General features: G+C 43.1%; 1 protein-coding gene across 16 annotated transcripts in view; it reads right to left on the bottom strand.

The window, feature by feature from the left end:
• SOX5 (SRY-box transcription factor 5) overlaps positions 1-22,006 on the bottom strand; it is a 723,673-nt gene that overhangs the window by 188,417 nt on the left and 513,250 nt on the right. For all 16 annotated transcript variants that reach the window (XM_088652478.1, XM_088652473.1, XM_088652474.1 and 13 more), the window contains one exon: positions 8,658-8,744. In XM_088652478.1, coding sequence (XP_088508604.1) covers positions 8,658-8,744 — 87 coding nt within the window. The remainder of the gene's footprint in view (positions 1-8,657; positions 8,745-22,006) is intronic.

Raw genomic sequence — 22,006 nt, 5'->3', positions numbered from 1 at the left:
AATTATCTGTCGCAATCCGTATACAGAATCTGCCTAGCCCACTTATCTCAAGTTTCTGTATGTCACCTAACAGATTATCCTTTTTAATCCATACATCGAATCTACATAACATATGTCTTTAATTCACAGGCTCTGATGAGCTATAGTATCACTGAATGGATTATTTCTCTTAATCCATTATTGGCAGTTGTAAGAGCGTTCTCCAAAGAGAACCCACTGCCCCATCTTGGTGACACTAGCATACAAGGGTTTAGTTTTCAGCAGACTAGAGGCCTGTCATATGTTAGACACAGCTTGACATAAGTACCTGTTACTGATGTCCTCTACGCTCCACGATACAGAGCTATACTGTTCAAATAAACGTCTCATTCAGGCCAAATGGGATTTAATGAACTAAGATTAGGCGTGTTGAGGCCACAATTTTGGTGGTGTTCCTTTTAAATCTGGAGTTACCGCAGTGACATTATCCAAGTCAAAACCAATTGTAGGCAGGTGAGACTGAGGGTCAATTTCATCCCAGTAATACGAAACTTTCTAGTTTGGTGCAACCTATGACTTGGAGGCAAAGGTATCCTTTGAGCCAAACTACACATTACATGGGATATCTGCAATGGAATCTCCCAAACCTACTTATTTCTTACTTTCTGAAACAAAATGTGAAGCGAAGCGCAGCTATCCTTTGAATTTCGCACTGCTGTAAATTTTCTGAATAACTTTTCCATCTAAGCAATGTATAGAAAAACACATATACTGTGGTAAAGTGTGTACACAAATGCACGCAGTGGTCCCTTGGTTCCCGAAGGGCTTAGCTGATGAACATTTTGGCTCCGGAATGCTGCAAACCCAGAAGTAAGTGTTCTGGTTTGCAAACATTTATTGGAAGCCAAACGTCCGTTTTGGCTGTTGGCATTGTTTCCGGGGCCAATCAGCCAATCAGAAGCCGTGTCTTGGTTTTCAAATGTTTTGGAAGTCGAACCGACTTCCAGAATGGATTTTGTGTATTCGTGAAAATAGCATACAGAAGTGCATTGTGCATATTAAGATGAATTGTACTAAAATGTCAATGAAATTTCATTAGGACTTTATTGAAAAATAGCAAACTGTTCTGGAAATATGGAGAACTGAACTCAAAATTATTATTTTTTAATGAGATATTGAAATTGACAGATCTTGGATTTGGATTTGATATCCCGCTTTATCACTACCCGAAGGAGTCTCAAAGCGGCTAACAATCTCCTTTTCCCCTCCTCCCCCACAACAAACACTCTGTGAGGTGAGTGGGGCTGGGAGACTTCAAAGAAGTGTGACTAGCCCAAGGTCACCCAGCAGCTGCATGTGGAGGAGTGGAGACGCAAACCCGGTTACCCAGATTACGAGTCTACCGCTCTTAACCACTACACCACACTGGCTCCCAGATCTTCCCACCACAATTAAGAACAGCTATGATGTTTGTGTTGAATTGGACTGGGGACAGCAGCATAAGGAGGAGAGGGCAACTGCAATATTTTCCTGATGAAGGTCATCCCTCCCAAGACCTGCTATTTGTCCACCTGAGAGAGAAAAGACAGACATTTGATTTGTGCCTCCCCCCACTGCAACTTTAATGTGGGGTTTTGATCAAGATAATTATTCACGGGGGGGGGGGGACTGTTCCATCATTTCAGTCTCCCCCCCCTTCTATGTGGGAAGTTCCCTTTGTTTGCTTCTAAATTGTTGTTTGTAGAACACACACACACACAGGTATGACTGGGGATGTTTAGCTACTGTGCTCATTCTAGAGCAGGGATGGCTAACCTATTGCCCTCCCTATGTTGTTGGAGTCTAACTCCCATTAGACCCACCTGCAACAGTCAGGAATGTTTGTGGCCCCACCACTGAAAAGGGGCTCAATCTTGAATATTGCTAAATAGGATATTAATGCATTTGGTGCTACGTTAATATAATTGCTAAATTCTGGTATGATTTCACCCTGTGGGTAGAACTGCCAGTGTTCTGCAGAAATGTAGAAAGTTGGCAGTTTTCCAACCTGGCAAAGGGGGACAAACAACAGAGCAGTGTGATAGGTTTATATGCCCATTATTACAGGCAAAGTTCAAACTAAGACCAGCGTCATTGATTTTCAAGTGATTGGCGGGGTGTGTGTGTGTGAAAGCAGGCCAGTGATGGCTAGCTTAGCCCCAGATATGTAGATAGATTGACTGGAGAGCAAACTATACACACCAAGTAGGTTTTCAAACCTAGCCTAGCAGATCTGAAATATCAAGGCTTTACTAATAAATATGGAAAACATTGCCGAACATGAATTGTCACTGTGAAATTCATCACATGTGATGTTTACAGTGATTTTTTCCATTTGTCTCTTTCACACACAAATCCAGAATTGAAACAAGAAGTTCCTGATATAATCTCTCATTCACTCTCACTGTTGTAAGCATTTCCTTCCTCTTGTAAACTATTAAAATTGCAAAGCTGTGCAGGGACAGCAATGACCACATTTTTGGGTAAACATGCATAGGACTGAGCTATACGATGCCTATTGTGGTAGCAACCAAATTGTGGGGAGAAAGAAAACAGCCTTTACCTACGATGCACATCGATCTGTGTTTATGACTAATGTATAATTCAGTGATAAAGACAAAAAAAATCCAGGCAGCACCATCCAAAATCATTCTCAAGTAACTCTGCACAGGTGAAAAAACATTCTCACAACATGTTTTCCCCCATTCCTGCCTTGGAAATTTCCCTTGAAGATGTCCTGGTGCCAGCTCGCCTACTGCATGCCAATAACCTCGAGAGCAGAAACAAATTCCAAATTTCTTTTCCAGGAATAATTGGCAGCATCCACACAACATGTTTTCACAGGAATCCCATCACAGGAATCATAACTGAAACATGAAAACACACCACACTCCTCCAAAGGATGAAATCTCAATATGGAGCATAGTTATCAAATGGATTGACGGGAGAGATACTCCTGCCCTGGGGTATATATTTTCAGGAACCAACCTATATTTTGTGATTGTATTTTTCACCTATTGCAAATATTTATACTGTATCTAATATTGTATTTTATATTGTTGTAACCCACCCTGGAACCATAGGGACACAGGTGGCGCTGTGGGTTAAACCACAGAGCCTAGGGCTTGCCGATCAGAAGGTCGGCGGTTCAAATCCCTGCGATGGGGTGAGCTCCTGTCGCTCTGTCCCAGCTCCTGCAAACCTGGCAGTTTGAAAGCATGGAAAGAAAACGGTGTTTCTGTGCGCTGCTCTGGTTTCACCAGAAGCGGCTTTGTCATGCTTGCCACATGACCTGGAAGCTGTACGCCGGCTCCCTCGGCCAATAACGCGAGATGAGCACCGCAACCTTTGACTGGATGACTGGACCTAATGGTCAGAGGTCCCTTTACCTTTACCCTGGAACCATAGGGTGAAAGGGTTGGTAATTTATGATGATGATGATGATGATGATGATGTAATAATAATATGTCTGGCTCCAACCCATTATTTCCAATGCAGGTTTTCTTGGCTGTATCCACACAGAGATTGGTCCACTTTCTGGGTTTCTCATGCTCTCTTGCCACATTGGGATTCAGCACAGAATGCAATAGTTCAGGTGAGCAAGAAATCACAGCTATTATCATCTACAGGGATGACAATAGTGAGAAGGCCTTGCTCTGGGGCCTCTCTGATCTTGCTCTTTCCATGGCAGCATTGCAACCACTGAAGAAAATGTTCTCAAGGCACAGTCTAACCCCCCCCCCACACACACACACTAAGCTTGTTTGGTGTAGCCTAACCTCCACTAACAAGATCTTGAGGTCAAGCAGTTTCTCCCCACAGTAATTCACACCTACCATAGGAGTATTTGGAAGGTAGGGAAATAAGTTGGTGACATGGGGTTGTTTTCCAAAAATGTGGCTCTCCAAATACCTGAGTGGAGGTGACAACTAATGAAGAATCAAGATAAGTGGATTCTAGAGGTGTGTATCAACACCGTGTGTGGTCCAAATATGAAGGGAACGGGGGTGATGCAGGTGAGGTTTTTCCTATCCCCAAATCAGATGGTGATGTGAACAAGGCTTGTTGAATCAGGTCAGAGTCTCCCCAATGTCCTGAATCGCAGAGGCATCCCCCCAAATCTGCATTTTGGTATTAAAATAAAGGACTGCAGCATTTTTTTAAAAGGCGAAACCAATTTGACTAAGAAAACACCCTGATCTTAAGTGAGGGAGGCTGGAAAGGTGGGGGAATATTTCATTTTGATGGACAGGTCTAGGTTTTAAACACATGCGAATTGTTTTCCCAGGGCACCCCAATCACGGCAATTTGAAGAAGCAATGTTTGATGTAACTCATTTGTTCCTTTTTATTCTAATCCCTTTCTGTTTTCCAGCAAACAGCAATTTTTAATTACTTGCTTTCCATTCCATTTCTTTACGTTTGTGTAAACTTCTCTTAAAGTCCCCTGCCCCCAGGTGATGTGATTGTGTGTTCATTTGTTGCCTGATTATTATTATTATTAATAATAATAATAATTTCCAGCCGGTTTTTCTCCTGGTCTTGTTCAATGTTTCCTCTTCCTCTTTTTCTATTTTTAGTGTACCTGTGATTTCAATATGCTGAATTCTTACTGACCAGTATTATTAATATTTGTAATATAGATTTCTTTCATTCCCCACTCAAGGACTAGTACTTCCCCTCCTCATTCAGCAAACTCTCCTTGCCTCTTAAAGGAAGACAAAAAGTTATGGCTATTTTTAGATTCTCCATTATAGTCAATGGGCAGAGCTTTGGCTTTGACGTATCTGATACAAATGCAACTAGCAAGTTGAACTGGAAACCACACAGAGTGGAACTGAAGCCGACCAAATTGATTCTTAATGCTACAGATACAAGATGAATCTTGTGGTCCAATATACACCTCTAGTGGACTCTCCTCCTCAGTTACCAAGGAGAAGGAGGAGATGTGAATGAGACCCCCGAAGGCTAGCAGAGCCTTCTTTTTTCAGTCTCCCCCCCCCCTTTCAGCTCATTCTTCTAACTTATTTGGAAGTAGATGAGGAAGGAGTTTGGGGTGGGAGTCAGTGTGGGTTTTTTTTCTTGAGGGGTGAGTGGGTAAGGTATACACACCCATCCCTACAAAAGGCTTTAGAACTCCAGCACTGCACACATTCCAGGGCAAAGAAATCTCAATGCCCAAGGTGTCTGCTGGCTGTTTTTCCAAAACGGCAACTGCCAAGACAAATATATCAAAGAATTAATTAAAACTTTGGAGCTGGCGAGCTTGTAATAAATAACCTCGTATTCATGGAGAAAGAATGAAGAAAGCCTTCTTTCCAATACATGTGTGATGGCTGCACACACCGTCGTGTTGTTTCAAGAAATACAGCTGCAACATGGCTCAGGTCAGGCTCATTTTCTCGTTCCTGTGCTCCTGGTGGTGGCATGAGCGCCCCATGCCAGGGACCTGAAGAGTCAGCCTGGCTACCTCCTTCCTTCTCTCTCAAAATGAAAGTAAAGACCAAAGCAATCTACCTACCTACCTGTTTTAAGAATTTATAAACTGCTTAATATAGAAAATCAAAGTGGCATGAATGGATGAATTTGCCAATGATGTCCCAGGGTCGTTGTTTTTATGCAACCAGTGTAACTACCAAAGGTTTGGGAGCTTCCTGGGCAAAGCACTTTCTGTTGTGGCCCCTCATAGGAACAGAGGAAGCTGCCCAACACCAAAACAAACTTTTTACAGCCAGAGGGCCACATTCCTTTATAGGCGACTTTCAAGGGGCCACATTACAGTGGTGGGTGGGGCCAGAGGCAAAAGTGCAAAGAGCAACACATATTTGGCCTTTGTCCCAGAGGCTAGTTCTACACATACACACACGCCCCTCACTATCCTACAACCAGGCAAGCTAGAAGCATTATCAAGGACGTCTTCCAGCTAGGCAATTGCCCTCAAGGAAAGTTGGGATGAGAGGCCTAGGTTGGGATGAGGGGGTTTGCAGCTGGGAAAATAGGTGTTGTTTCATAAGTCCCGGAGGCCAGATAGATGAATTTCGAGGGCTGCATTTGACCCCCAAAGCCAGGGCCGTCTCAAGCAGGTCGGGCGCCCTGGCGCTGTGGCGCGGAGATCGCCCTGGTGCCCCGCACCACCGAGACTACCCCTAGAGCCGGGCCTGCCCAAAGCCTGTGGCTTTCCCATCCTTTATGGTAACACAGCAATGTGATGTACATCAAAACAAAAGCATGCTCGAGTCAGCAGCGTTCCTGACTTGAAGCAGTCCTGACTCTGCAGGTATGACTGAACTCTTGCCTTTTCTATAATGGCCTCAGATAAAGACGTAAGATGATGGGCTGCTTCACAAATGCAAGTTCATGCTCCCTGGATATAGCAGAATTAAGTGACGGCTTGTCTGTGCAAATGATTAAATGATCAAATCCTACAAACAGAACAGTCACACCTCATCCAGGGTCAAGCAATATTTTGCAACAGTAGCAGATGACAGGCAAGCATGAAATTATGTACGGTGTGCAGGTTTGTTTCAAAATACTAGAACTTGAGCACATCCAGTGAAGATAAACGTTGGAAGATTGAGGAGAAACTAAAGTAATTCACCATTACGGGATTTGCTCCTACAACATGTAGCAATGGCTGCCATCTTGAATGTTTTTGAACAAAGGCTGGACAATTCAGGCAAGAGAACGCTGTTGACGGTTACTAATTGCTCTGTATAAATTGCTCCAAATATTAAGAGTCAGTATGACTCTGAATACTAACAGCTGGGAATCACAAATGGGGATAGTGGTTTTGTGCTCATGTCTTCCTAATGTGGTTCCTATGAACATCTGGCCAGCCACTGTGAGAACAAGATGGTGGGCTAGATGGGCCTTTGGCCTGATCCAGAAGGGCTCTTGCTATGAGAGTCAACTGGAGTCAGTTTGCATGCACTTCCTGCATATGGATGCAGTGCATAAATAACATTATTCCACCTTACAGGTAGGTAGCCGTGTTGGTCTGGATCGAAGTAAAATAAAAAAAATTCCTTCAGTAGCACCTTAAAGACCAACTAAGTTCATACCACGAAAGCTCATACCAAAATAAAAACTTAGTTGGTCTTTAAGGTGCTACTGAAGGAATTTTTTTTATTATTCCACCTGTAACCTCTCCTACCACAGTGCACATAGAATGGTGACCTGCAAAAACTCCAGTTATTTATTCATTTGTGGCAGCAGGTTTATGGTGCTGGAGCATCAAATCCACTTTAACCAGATGCCGAACGTCTGCCAGGCTAAGTTCAAGGTGTTAGTTTTTGGCACCTAAAGCCCTACATAGCTTGGGATGGGTATAACAGAAAGATCATCTTATACCTTGAGTATCCCATTGATCACTGCACTCTGGCATGTGGGGGCCTCATGCAGACACCACCTTTATTGGGACATCCATTCCACACAATGTAAAACTTGGGCCTTCAAGTGCTGTGGAAGCTACCCCTTTGGAATTCCTACCCTCTAAATATTAGGCAGGCACCTGATCTGTTAGTCTTTCTGGCACCCACTGAAGACCTTACCCAGCCTGCACCTGTATGTTTTTTAAGATCTTTTAAGAACCCAGGTGGGACCCAGGTGGCGCTGTGGGTTAAACCACTGAGGCTAGGGCTTGCTGATCAGAAAGTCGGCGGTTCGAATCCCTGTGACGGGGTGAGCTCCCGTTGCTTGGTCCCAGCTCCTGCCAACCTAGCAGTTTGAAAGCACGTCAAAGTGCAAGTAGATAAATAGGTACCGTTCCAGCGGGAAGGTAAACGGCGTTTCCGTGTGCTGCTCTGGTTTGCCAGAAGCGGCTTTGTCATGCTGGCCACATGACCTGGAAGCTGTACGTCGGCTCCCTCGGCCAATAATGCAAGATGAGCGCGCAACCCAGAATCGGTCACGACTGGACCTAATGGTCAAGGGTCCCTTTACCCTTTTAAGAATTTGCTTTTTAATTGTTTTACTCCTTGTCGCCTGCCACCATGGGCATGATAGATACTTAATTGATCAATAAATAACTGCACAATCTGCATATGACACTATGTGATTGAAGCCCACCCACCCACAAAAGAGCAACAGCATGGACATGGGCCCCATAGCTTTGCTCATGGGATTTTTCATCACAGTAGAAGAGGCAGCACCATCTTCCAAATGAGAGCAGCCTAAAGGGTACAATCCTGTGCTCACTACAGCTCCTATTATAACCACCAACCAGACACTTTTCCAGGCATGTTGCAAGTGGGTCATTTAAATGCAGCCTAGACCTTCCCTCCTGCATCTCACCATGCTCTCGAGAGGTCTTCTCCAGGCTCCCCACTCTCCTGCTTCTACTGAGAGCAGCCTGCACTCCCAGACCCCACACAGGGACAAAATGCTGTGGACTGTTGGAGAGATGCAGGCAGCCTCAGCTGCAAATGGAATGCCCTGCCAAGTTTTGGCATGCTCAGAAGAGCAGGATTGGCCCCGAAGACATTGCTCCCTTCTCCAGCGAAAAAGTGCAGAAATGGAAAAGAGCAAATGGCGGCATGCTTCATTTGCGCTAATTGAACTCACATATATTGCAATGCATTTTCAATCTCCCCCCCCCCAAAAAAAAATTGTATCCCTTCAAGTGATAGAAAGGAGGTTTACCTTTTATTTCTCCAAAGTTCCCTGATCCCATGGCAAGAAGCTTGTCTTTCCAATCTTTTGATAGTAGCTTTTCAATACTGGGGGTTTCTGAATGAAGAAGAGAGAGAGGGGGGAAAATGTTTAAGTGAATCAACATGACTGACGGCACAATGGAACTCATTAAAAGTCTATCTGCTAAAAATAAGAACTACCCCATCCTGGACCCCAGTTCATAATGACTTCATCAACAAACTGATAAGAGGGGAGAGAATGAAAAAAAGAATGTGTTTTGTCACCTGCTGTTTCAAAATCATTAGCTTTTTCCTCTTACCGAACAAAGCCATTCCATATGACAATGGGCACACAGAAACCTGGCGCTCATTGTTTTTCAATTTAGAGAACAAGTTTCTGCCTATAATGGATGCTTGTCAATTTAAGGGTGTCTGTATGCAGGCTCTCTCTCTCTCTCTCTCTCTCTCTCTCTCTCTCTCTCTCTCTCTCTCTCTCTCTCTCTCTCTCTCTCTCTGTGTGTGTGTGTGTGTGTGTGTGTGTGTGTGTGTGTGTTATGCAGAGTTGGGGGAGGGAAAATAAATAAAAGGCAAAGAATTAGTGCCTAAATCTGCTACATGTAATTATATCCCTCGGTGTGTTTACAATTACATCCACTTTACAACGTGTTTAAACACAGTGTGGTGGTAAGCACGCTGTGGCAAGACACTCCCCCCCTCCCCAGTAACACTAACACACACACACAAACACACACACATACACAGCAAACTAATAATAACAATGGGGCAAAGTTCAGGATGGTAAACGCTTTGTGATGATGGAAAAATCTGGGAAGAAGACTGAAAGGAGTCCTACAATGTATAAGAACAGCAGAAGAGTTCTGCTATATCAGATCAAAGGTCTACCTAGTCCTCCAGAATCCTCTCTCCCACAACAGCCAGCAACAGTGGACCTACTTTTTTTGGGGGGGGGGCATGTAACTTAAACTATCATGGCACAACCAACAATGAGGGTCTGGGTAACCACTGTTATCTTCTTCAATGGAGTTGAGGAAGCAGCCTTGTCCTGCTGTACAGAGACTGGCATTCAGTGGCAGGTTCTTTCTTTGAACCTGAAGGTTTCCATGCAGCTATCATAACTAATAGCCACTGGCAGAACCTACTTAAAAGCCCTCTGACCTACTGCTTAGGGAAGTTTTTAATGATTGATGTTTTAATGTATTTTTAATCTCTGTTGGAAGCCACCCAGAGTGGCTGGGGAAACCCAGCCAGATGGGTGGGGTACAAATAAATAATAAATAATAATAATAGTTATTATTATTATTATTATTATTATTATTATTATTATTATTATTACTGTCAATCACTCTTTTCCAAGAATCACAGAATTGTAGAGTTAGGAGAGACCCTAATAGTCATCTAGTCCAACCCCCTGCAATGAAGGAATCTCAGTTGAAGCACCAATAACAAATGGCCATCTATATTATTTGTGATTTATTATTATTATTATTATTATTATTATTATTATTATTATTATTATTATTCTCTCTTAAAAATTCTTCTTCTAATGTTGCATTTTAAGTCGTCGTAATCCGCTCTGGGACCCCAGGATGAAGGCAGATGATAAATTATTATTATAATAATGCATCTTGTGGCAGTGACTCCTGTTTAAAAAAGAAAGTGTAGAAGAATTATAGAATCGTAGAGTTGGAAAGGACCCCGAGGGACATCTAGTCCAATTCCCTGCAATGCTGGAACATGCAGGTAGCCCGTCTGAGGATTGAACCCTTGACGTTATCAATACCACACTCTAACCAGTATAACTATACACAGAAGAGCCCCACTGGATCAAACCAAGGGTCTATCTACTTCTCACAGGGGCCAACACGATGCTTCAAGGATACCCAGAAGCAGCACAAGGAAACCAATTTATTTGTTAGTTCCATATGTATATCACTTGCTTTAAATATATACTTTCAGAATTTTCAGACAAGAGTGGATATCTATCTGTGCGTGTATATGTGTGGGGGGGTTTAATATTTATAACTCTTGCTTTCTGCCTTTGCTTTTTTTTGTGCAGATTTTTAATGCATAAGTAAATACAAATGCTAATACAACCCAGAGGATGTTAAACTCTGTTCCAAACAATGTAATTGTATATTCTTGTCAGCATTTAGAAGGGTGCACAATTACAATAGCTTTCAATCCCGCGATTAGCGCTGCATTCAGTTCGAAAATGGAGTGTACTAAAAGATAAGTGCTCCAGTATGTTCCATCTAAATAACAATAGCCACCCTTACTATCTCGATCTAAGACATATAACTGCTATTCTCCACATTTGTGCTTATGTGTATTTTGGTGCCGCCATTTGTTTACCCCCTACTAGGAACGGAAAGAGAGTACAAGTTAACTTTTCAAAGGGACCGTCTGGCCTAGAGACCATGCAATTATTAGCAACTGGTTAATTTCTTCCACTGAAATAAAAAGGCATTACAAGGATCCTTCTAATTTTGTTGAAGTTTTTCTGCCTGCTCCCTCCCATGCCAGCAAGATACTCTCAGGAGTCAGTGACACTACTCAAGTCTCAGGGTAGGACTGGATGTGGGCAATGTCACAGGTCACTGCCCTGCCTATTAGTCCTAACACAGAGAGCACCCAAGCTGGAAACATAGAAGTGTGAGCATGTGAAGCTGTCTTATCCTGGGTCTGACTGCTGGCTCATCCAGCCCATGAGTTGTCTGCTCTGACTGATGGCAGTAGTCAGCCCCAGGGTTTGAGGCTCCTCACTCCCCTGGATTATGGGTTTCCCATTCATGCTGCCTATCCTATATCCCTCCAGTTGCTGTTGGGCTCCAACTCTATCTACCATATCCAATGATGACAGGATGATGGTGAGTTATAGTCCAACAACATCTGAAGGTCCTCAAGTTCCTCATCCCTGCACTAGATTATGGGTCTGGTCAGGTTTTCATTTGGTTGTCCAAGAGGCTACATCCGTCACACCGCTCAGTAGTAGAGGTGAATACAGTGGTGCCTCGCTAGACGAATTTAATTCATTCCATGGGTCTTTTCTTATAACGAAAAATTCGTCTAGCGAATCCCATAGGGATGCATTGAATTTTTATTATTTTTATTTTTGCCCATACGTGATTCACTAGACGAATTTTTCATAAAACGAATTCGTCTAGTGAGGCAACCTCCGCTCGAAAAATCCTTTCGTTAAGCGGAAATTTAGTTAAGCAGGGCATTCGTTAAGCGAGGCACCACTGTATATGGTTTGAAGGCACTTTACACAGACAGCTTCTGGTTCAGCTTTCTAGATGGGGAAGACCCAGATTTAAATACCCAGCATGAAACTGCCTGGGTAGCCTTGGTCAACCAAACCATACCTAACTGACCTTAGGACTGTTGTCATAATTACCAGTACATCCTTGTCTTAAATGCCACAAGTGGTCAGTGAAGCAGGAGAATTTATCTGACCTCCTGCCAGTGGCATTTTTGTGGTTTACTGGAAGGGAGAGCAGAGAAGCAGTAGTGAGGTTGTCACGATACAAACTTGCCGGTGGGAGCACCAGGTGCGAGGTCAGATAAGCGCCACCACCCTACCCCATCCACTGTTACTGGGCATAAGTGGTACAATAGGGCTAGCTTTGGAGCTTGGCTTTTGGGCACAGCAGTCCAAATCATAGGAAGGCAGTGTTATGCTGGGATACATTGCACCTATTCCAAGCTCCGTTCAGGAGTGGGAGTCCTGGCCCCCTTACACTCCTTTTTTGGGACTTACCCTAACCTTGACTCGGCTAGCTGAGCCCTGGCTGAAGACCTACACTGGTGTAATCTCTGGCTGAGAGAGGGACTTCGGCCAACTAAGCAGGAGAGACACCTATTGCAAACTCCACTCATCCTGGTGGACCTCGGGTTTGGATCGCTCCCTAAATGTCTGCTTAGCATGCTTAGCATGAAACGTGTAGCATTTTGTACCTTGGAAATTACTATTAATGGTCACATAAGAGCACTTTGCTTTAAGTAGGCTTGGGTCCACCTGTTAAGTTATTTACCCCAAGTTAAGAAATCACCAGTCAACAGCAACTTGTAAATGCTACGTCGACTGCATTTTAAAAGACGTAATTTAAATGAAGACGGCTGCAGCTCAGAAACAGAGCACAAATGCTTTGAATGGAGAAAGTCCCACATATGCTCCCTGGTGTCTCTAGGTGGGACTAGGGGAGACCATTGAAAATCACTGCCAGCCACTGTAGTGGTCTGACTCAGTATAAGGCAGTTTCCTAGGTTCTTGTATGTTATTAGTGTGCAGTACAAGCTGGAGCCTCTACGTATTTCTTATTAAAATGCTGTCCCCTGAAAGGTGGTGCATAAACTATGCAATAGAAACGAACAAATGCATACTTTTTGCCTAAAAACAAAGGCCTACACAGCTAACAATGTGCTTAGAATGAACAACAAGCATTAAATAAAACACAGGACGGGGCAAAAGAAAACCACCATAATCCAGCAGAATTCAAAACTTTGGGAAAAGAAACTTTCTAATATTACACTTCCCCACAAAAACAATGGAAGGCCAGGGATGAGGAACCCAGGTGGGCTTTCTTTTGAAAGGTATTCCACAACTGTACTGCCATGCCTGAGAAAGTTGTTTGCCAACTTTCCATATCTAAGGCAGTGGTGATTTGGAGAGGGGCCTCCGATGCTGATCCAAGCATTCAGAAAGTATATATAAGATGGATTATTCCCCCCTGTGCCTCACTAACAAATAGACTGTATTTTGCTAGTGAATACTTCATCAAGAGTTAAAAAGAAAACCCAACAATCCTGAATAGGTTATCTAAAACATTGCTATTTTCTTTTTTTCCCTTTCTGCTGTTCCTTAAAAAAAACAAAACAGAAAAACCTTGAGTAGTAAGTAAACAGGCCAGAATACCATGGTATTTGCAGTAGAAGACTGTCAGTCATTAAAAGCTAACAAACCTTTGCAAAGCAGGAATGCAGCAATAGAAATCCATTGTGAACGAACAATAGACCACAGAACCTCCAGGCACCAAAAGCAGACCATTTTACTTCTAAGTCTATTGTCAGCAAAGTCGTGACAAAGCTTTCCCCCTGCAGCTAGACAAAATATTCACCCTAGTGTGCTCATAAAGAAACCGAAGACTTCTGTGTAACTTGCAGAGTTAAAGCAACAGTAGCCCAGTTTGGGATGTCAATAGAAGCAGTTCACCTGCTGCCACCATACAGATATGTTGGTTACAGATTCGTATTTGCTTTTAAATAAGAAGTGCCCTCAAAACAAGCAGTTCATTCAGGCTAATGTTGGAATAGGCATAGGAAAAATAATTCGAAACCAGGTTTCAACGTTCTCGGAATGTCCTAAACTTTATTCATTCGTTAGGTTAGTGTTTGATTTGTGCTTTCTTTAACATAATTCACATAACCACCCAATCAACAAAAAAATAACCTCAAAGCAGTTTGTGGAAGACAATGTAAAATACTCACTAAGAAACACAGATTGAAAAACAAATTCACATAAAATGTATCAAAATATAAATGAAATCGGTTGTTTTAAAATAAACATGCATAATAAAATTCCATGTTAAAATTGCATGCCTCAGCAAAAATGTTTTTAGCGGGGGTCGAAAACGGTATAACAAAGGGGCTTGCCTAACATCAATGGGCAGAGAGTTCCAGGGAGTACGTGGTCCCACAGTGGATTGATTAATCGCAAATGCCCTTCTTTCAGGGCACAGTAATTCCCCAGCCCCTCCCCACTTTATCACTGACTGTCATTTCTGCTTTTCTTTGCCGTTCAACTCCTGCTTTGCTTTGCTTCTCCTTTCTACACCTGACAATGAAGATCTCATTTCATGCACCTGACAATGTGAGCTTGAGTTGCAGGATGTTATGCCATCCTAAACTGCTTGGTCTTTAAGGTGCCACAAGACTCTTTCTGCTGTTTTTCCTGTGAAGTATGTTAGGCCGGGAAAGACCAACCCAGTGGCTCCAAAACTTATTTTCCCACAGATCCTTGGCAGATCACTTAATGTTGTTGTTATTTTGGTCCATTGCAGATTGTGATGTACTGTGCTAGACCCTGCATGACTTTCAATTGCATTTTTTATTTCTCATAATATTGCCTTTCATTATATTGCAATTTTAATCCCACAGGATTCAATTTGCAAATTTTCTTCAAAGGCATGCTGCGGAGCATCTGAACAAAGACTGGGGGCTGCTGGGCGACAACGATTGGGGGTCCCTTGGTTAGGCAAAGGTTGCCCAGAGAGCTTCATTGTGCACCTGGGTCTCCTGCTCCAATCACTAGGCAATATGGCCTCTTTTCAGCCCTCTCTAGTGAAGGCCCCCATTTCTTGGAAGGAAAAGGAAGGCTTTGGAGATGAGGAACATACAGAAAAAGAGAAGTCACACCTTCTTTAGCGTCCGATGTGAACTATCCAGTTGCTCTTGTATCAGGACATATATTATTTTGACTAATGGGGGGCCTGTTCCTCCTTGGCACACACCCCCCCCCCACAGCTTCCACTCATCATTTTTTCCCTTGCTCTCTCCCTCCCTCTCCTTGACAGCTGCCTCCTCATCATCCCAACAGGTGCTATTAGGCCCTGAACAAAGGCTAAGGCTTTTAAGCCACTGGCTGTTGACAAGTGAAAAGGAAACAACAAATGGCCCAGCACTGCTACTCTCCCCGGGTCACTCAGCCAACAGTAATCGCTATTATTTTTATTTATTAGTTCTGCGGCACTGTCCTCTAACCTGCCTTCGCCCGCCCACCTCCCCTCCCTTCATTCCATGACAGCCAGGAGCATTTTAACTTTTAATAAAAAGGGGGAGAGCTGCGAGCAGCTCCTGAGCAAGCTCTTTCGTTAAAGTGCCTGGCTAATGAATGTTGTCCATTTAGATCTGGATAATTTATGATGTCAGCAAAGTGTGGGTGGGGAGGGGAGTTGGAATCAGAGCCCAGGCATTAGTTGGTGCGTCGAGCTGAGCTGAGAGAACAAAAGGGGGGAGGAGGAAGAGGAGAGAGAGAGAGAGAGAGAGAGAGAGAGAGAGAGAAAAGGCAATCTGAAAGATAATTCAAGAATTGATCATGAATATAGCCTATCCGCCACTGTTAAACTTCCTACCTTTCCACATCAGTGTGCTGGTCAAGGAATCCCTATGCACATCGCAGAAAGAAAGACACGCAATTATAGAACTGTAGAGTTGGAAGAGAACACGAGGGTTATCTAGTCCAACCCCCTGCAATGCAGGAATCTTTCGGCCCAATGTGGGACTCGAACTCACGACCTTGAGATTAAGAGTCTCATGCTGTACTCTCTGAGCTTTTCCAACAGTACCTCTGAGGTCTATGGCAAGGATTGGGGAACTTCAGCTTTGGGGGCCAAATGTGCCCCCCATATCCTCTCTATCAGGCCCGCAGGACTATTCTCAAACCACACCGGCCCTCCTCCACACCTTCCTTGAATTTTTTTTGCCTGGCTGGAATATATCCTTGAATTTTGATCATGCCTAGATGGGAGGACAGAGAGGGGTTATGTGAGCACATGTAAAAACTAGCCTACTGCACAAAGGTTCAATTTGCACCCATTTTCCTTCTACTCTTGCCTGTGGCCCCACACCCATTTGGGCCTAAAAATGTTTCCCGACCTCTGGGCTACAAGCAATGTTGCAATCTAGGGTACATGCTTAACTCAAGGATAGTTCACATGGTGCAGCCTCCAATTCCCATTATCCCTAACCATTGGGTGTGCTGGCTGGGATTACACTGACTAGTGGGGGTACCTGGATACTGCAGAGATTGAACCTGGGACCTTCTGCATGTGAAGAATGTGCTTTGCCACTGAGCCATGGTTTCCCCCTCTTAAAGGAGGCCAGCCTATTAGGTGCAAATATTCCCTACTTGCTTTTCATGGGATACACAGATCCATAAAATGGTAGAATTTGACCCCGTAGAACTCAGCAATTAAGAGATGGCTACTCCATTTTGTATTGCTGTGTTTGTTGGCAATCAAATGTAACACAATTATTGAAATGGTGTGGGGGTTGTTGTTTTTAGTGGATCACTTAATAAAATTGATTTTTTTTAAAAACGCAGAGGGTTCTTGTGTTGTTGTTGTTGTTTTAAAAAAAGCTTAGAACAGAAGGTTAAAATCACAATCAAGGAAGACATATCAGAATGAAATGCTTTCTAGCCTCCTTGAAAATATGACAGAATGTTGTGCTACTGGAAGTGAGAATTAAACCACACACGCCTGATGCTAAACAACTCCACATCCTGATCTCCTCTTGCATAACATATGTGAAAACAAAATCGCAATCTTTATTGTGCCAGATGCCGGAAGAGATGAACAATTAAAAAAAAAAAAACCCAACAACATCCGCCATAAATCATATCTTGTGAAGAGCAAGGTATTTTCACAGTAAATCAGGATGTGGGTTTTGTTTTTTGTTGGGGTTTTTTTTTTTTACAGAAAAATTAGATGGTATTTGCATGAAATCATAATGTCAAATTAAGTAGAAATTATTAAAGCAAATGTCAGCTTTGAATTTGCTTCAGCAGGGAGGGGGGAAAAAAACCCTTGCAAGATTCGCTCTGAGCTTCTCCACCAAAGTACAGGCTTCCATCTGCTTTGGCAACTTGTTCCATTTCTTTGCACTTGTCACCATCCATGGATTATTAGAATGCATTATTTTGTTTTCTGGCCTGTGTTATTTCCGGTGCAGATAAGGAGCGAAAAAGCAGTGGCTTGCTCTGTCGGGTGAGCACAAGGAGTTCAAAAGAGAAAACAGAGGCAGCCCCCAAAACATTTCCAACAGGTTACAACATATGCACACTACATCGAGGATCAGGAGACTCAGGCGCAGGCTCTCTGTCCGATCCTTGAAACTCCCCAGGCCACAAACACTGCTCTGGATTGCTTCGCAGCCTCCTTACGTGTTTCTGCCTGGCTGGAATGTGCCCTAGAACTCTGACAATGGCTCTTGCCTGCCTGGGTAGAGGACAGAGAGGGCTATGTGTAGAAACTAGCCTGTTGTACAAAGCTGAAATTAATATTTGTTGCTCCACCCACTTTTGCCTCTGGCCCCACCTGCCACTAGAACATGGCCCCTGAACATTGTCCAGAAGGGAATGCGGCCCTTGGGATGTCTGCCGTACGTTAACAGGGGTTTTTCTAATACAAGGAGAGGAATTCTGCCACTAGAGTGAGATAGAAGATTAAGCAGAAGAAGGGGGGATGTTATGATTTATTTGTTTGCTGCATTTTTATGAAAAGGTGTGTAACGAGCAGCCTCCGAAGAGGCATTGCTAGCTCTTTCAGGCTTCTATCTTCATTCCTCTGAAGTTTCCTCTTAAAACAAAGCCTCAAATTAGTTTTTAATTTCACCTGATGAGAAATTTCACACGCAATTTTTCACACTCATATGACTGAAAATACCACACACACACACACCAGAATTTGGGAGGTATTTTGGCTAGATGGAATGCTTTACAGTTGCATTTAAAAAAAAAAACTTGAGGCAAATTTAAGAGGTGATTGGGTTTCACAATGACATAACGGCTACCCCAGAGTGCCCGCTGAATTTTTCATCTTTATTCCTGCATCAAGAATCACAGAGCCCAGGTAACTAGTTCTGCCATTCATAGCATGGCATCTGTACAATGATTAGAAAGAACTTTAGTTTGGTCTGCATTTTAGCTCAATTCCACCTAATTCACACTTTCCCATACAGCCCAGGAACAGGACAAGTGGTCGGGAATGATGGGAATTGTAGTCCAAAACTTCTGGAGGGCCAAAGTTTGGGGATGCCTGGTCTAACCACTGCACAAGCGTTGGTGCAAGCAAATCAGGTTGAATGCTAAATAAACAGGTCATGTGGCTGAAAGAAAGGAATGGAGAATTGGTACATGGCAGTAGGGTACTATTGAGCCTAATCTATTTACATTGCAAAATGAGGTGGTGGTAACACTTTAGCCTGCAGATAGGGAATGCCATTTTATTGAATGGCAGCCCATATAAAATCCTCCCTGAAAGTTTGAATTTAAAAAAGCACATCAGATAGGTCCTAGCCCAGCCCTGTTGCATGTTATGTGCACAGCCACCAAAATGACCTTGTATGAGTATATATGATTCCATTAAACAACCACCACCATGCATTTTTGGAGAGCCAAAGTGTCAGAGCTTAGGGAGTCCCTGTTCCACCTCAAGACACCTTGTTAACAGCACAATCAGACTTAGAAATGTGACACACCCTCCCTGGATCAACCCAATTTGCCTTGTAGTTCATATAGAGCTGATGTACAGCCTTGATTTATAGAATCCTTTATATATAGGAGGAGACTCTTGAGAGTCCCATGGAATGCAAGAAGATCAAACCTATCCATTCTTAAGGAAATCAGCCCTGAGTGCTCATTGGAAGGACAGATCGTGAAGCTGAGGCTCCAATACTTTGGCCACCTCATGAGAAGAGAAGAATCCTTGGAAAAGACCCTGATGTTGGGAAAGATTGAGGGCACTAGGAGAAGGGGACGACAGAGGACGAGATGGTTGGACAGTGTTCTCGAAGCTACCAACATGAGTTTGACCAAACTGCGGGAGGCAGTGCAAGACAGGAGTGCCTGGCGTGCTATGGTCCATGGGGTCACAAAGAGTCGGACACGACTAAACAACAACAACAAAACAGAATTGTAGAGTTGGAATGGACCTGAGGATCATCTAGTACAGGCATGGCCAAACTTGGCCCTCCAGCTGTTTTGGGACTACAATTCCCATCATCCCTGACCACTGGTCCTGTTAGCTAGGGATCATGGGAGTTGTAGTCCCTAAACATCTGGAGGGCCGAGTTTGGGGATGCCTGCTCTCGGGTCATGACACCCAAGTACCAGCATCATGACAAATCACGAACAGACCCCTGAATTGAAACACCTGAACTGGATGTCCAGAGATCCTGCCTTCCCTGGGCAACTGATTTTGCCTGTATATCTGCACACAACCCATCGAGAGGTAATAAGTCTGAATGGGCCAATATGTTTGTTACTTGAAAAGGTTGCGAGGAATGCTTAGATAATACTTTAGTTCTAAGTAGGCTGCAAAGGCATATGAGAAAGCAGCCCTTTGCAGGGGACTTGGGATTGAGTTATTGGAGGGGATGTGCTATCTGAAGGTATTATTTCGTGGTGTTCTCCTAACAATTACGTTTCAAAAAGCTTAATGTTTGCATAAATAAATATCAAAGGCTGCAACACAGTAGCATGTGTTTCTACCTCTCATAAACTACAGCTGCTACAACAATAACCTTTCAATTCCTAGACTGCACTAGCAAGAAACACTCATTTAAATTGTTTTTTCTTGCAGCCCAAGCATCTTAGCAAAGAAGTCACATTGACCGGCATTTTATACACAAGTGAGTAGTTTTCAGCCTTTTGGAATAACAACAGCCAAGCAGAAACTATATGCTATTTAACAATAACAAAATTATAGAATTGGAAAGGACCAGAAGGGTAATCTAGTCCAACCCCTTGCAAAGCAAGAATATCCTTTACATTTTTATGTATCCGTTGAATTATAACAACAACCAGCTGCCCAAGCATTAAATTCATAAAGCATATTCACAAGGTCTCTGGCAACTGGTCAGAAATTGAAAGAAACAACCTGGCAGAGCCTTGTTTAGGAATGGATAGAAGTGTCAATTTCAAGTTCTCATTATTCCAACTTTAAGTTTAGTGAGGCACCCAAGTTTGCTTGTGTGTGTTTCTAAAGGAAGAAGTCACCAGGGAAATTTGTCAGTGTTTTAGTGTTCATTTCTCCTACGATATACCTTTTAAAGCAGTGTATATTATTATTATTATTATTATTATTATTATTATTATTATTATTATTATTATTGTGAGAGCTGGACCAAAAAGAAGGCTGATCGCCGAAAAATTGATGCTTTTGAATTATGGTGCTGGAGGAGACTCTTGAGAGTCCCATGGACTGCAAGAAGATCAAACCTATCCATTCTGAAGGAAATCAGCCCTGAGTGCTCACTGGAAGGACAGATCCTGAAGCTGAGGCTCCAATACTTTGGCCACCTCATGAGAAGAGAAGACTCCCTGGAATAGACCCTGATGTTGGGAAAGATTGAGGGCACTAGGAGAAGGGGACGACAGAGGATGAGATTGTTGGACAGTGTTCTTGAAGCTACGAACATGAGTTTGACCAAACTGCGGGAGGCAGTGGAAGACAGGAGTGCCTGGCGTGCTATGGTCCATGGGGTCACGAAGAGTCGGACACGACTAAACAACAACAACAAGTCTTATACAACAATGCAAATATGAATTTGTGCAAAAAGGACCCCCACAAAAGTTAATAATTATTTCATGTCAGGTTTTGCTATATCCAACCTGGAGTCTCCCGCTAGCTTGAGCCAAAATACTCGAGTGCCTGTTTGCTCTCAACTCTTTCCTTGGTAAAGAAATCACAATGTTTAAAGAGAAGGCTTCTTGTTTAGTAGCGGACTTTCTTCTTAAATTTTATGTATCGTAACTTGTCTTTGGAAGGAAATATGCCCCACACTCAACACTGCCTCGTTTGTTTGGACGCTTCACGAAACTGAAGGTTTCAGTTAGGAGACCTGGGGTGGTGTGTGTGTTTGGTGGAGAGTGGCGGGTGAACCAATTTCTCTGAAAGTAAATGGAAGTTGGTTTGCAGTCATTCTAATTGGATGAGCCAGATTCAGAAAAAGGAAACGGTCCGGAAAAAATAATACCAAGAGACTTTCAGGTAGATTGCGACCTTGGACACACATCTTCTGATTTTTTTTTTATTGCAACTGCCCAGAACAAGCAGGCCAGCTATGTCCCATCTCCCTTCACCTAGTTGTGGGAATTGTTTTTAACTATTGCCCATGCTGGCTGGGCCTGATGGGAGCTGTAGTCCAATTTTGAGTATACCCAGTTGGGGAAAGCTGCCTCAAAGACTACAACTGCCATTTGGGCCTTCTGTTATCTTCCTTTTAAAAAGCAAAACAATGCACTCTCTAATGGAGGTTCTACACACACACACACAGTAAAAGTTCACTAGACTTTCCACATTTGTTTCATCATGACCAGTACATTGCTAAGTGATTAATTTTCTTTTCTAAAGCCATGTGATTTTACACCATTTCCAACTCCTACTTCCCCGAACCCCCAGCCAGTTATTTTCATTTTGTAAGCAAGGCGGTGGAACGAGAAGGAATTTTTTTTATTATCATTTATTTTTTATTTTTTGCTGTGATGTGACATCATGGCAAAATGTTTCCACCTTGGTTTATAGCAGGATCTATGCAGATTGCTTTGAGAAGTTGCCC

The sequence above is a fragment of the Zootoca vivipara genome, chromosome 9, assembly GCF_965207765.1.
Source record: "Zootoca vivipara chromosome 9, rZooViv2.hap1.1, whole genome shotgun sequence".
Taxonomy (NCBI): Eukaryota; Metazoa; Chordata; class Lepidosauria; order Squamata; family Lacertidae; genus Zootoca; species Zootoca vivipara.
Note: the sequence above shows the minus strand (reverse complement) of the source record. Positions and strands in the feature narration are given on the sequence as shown.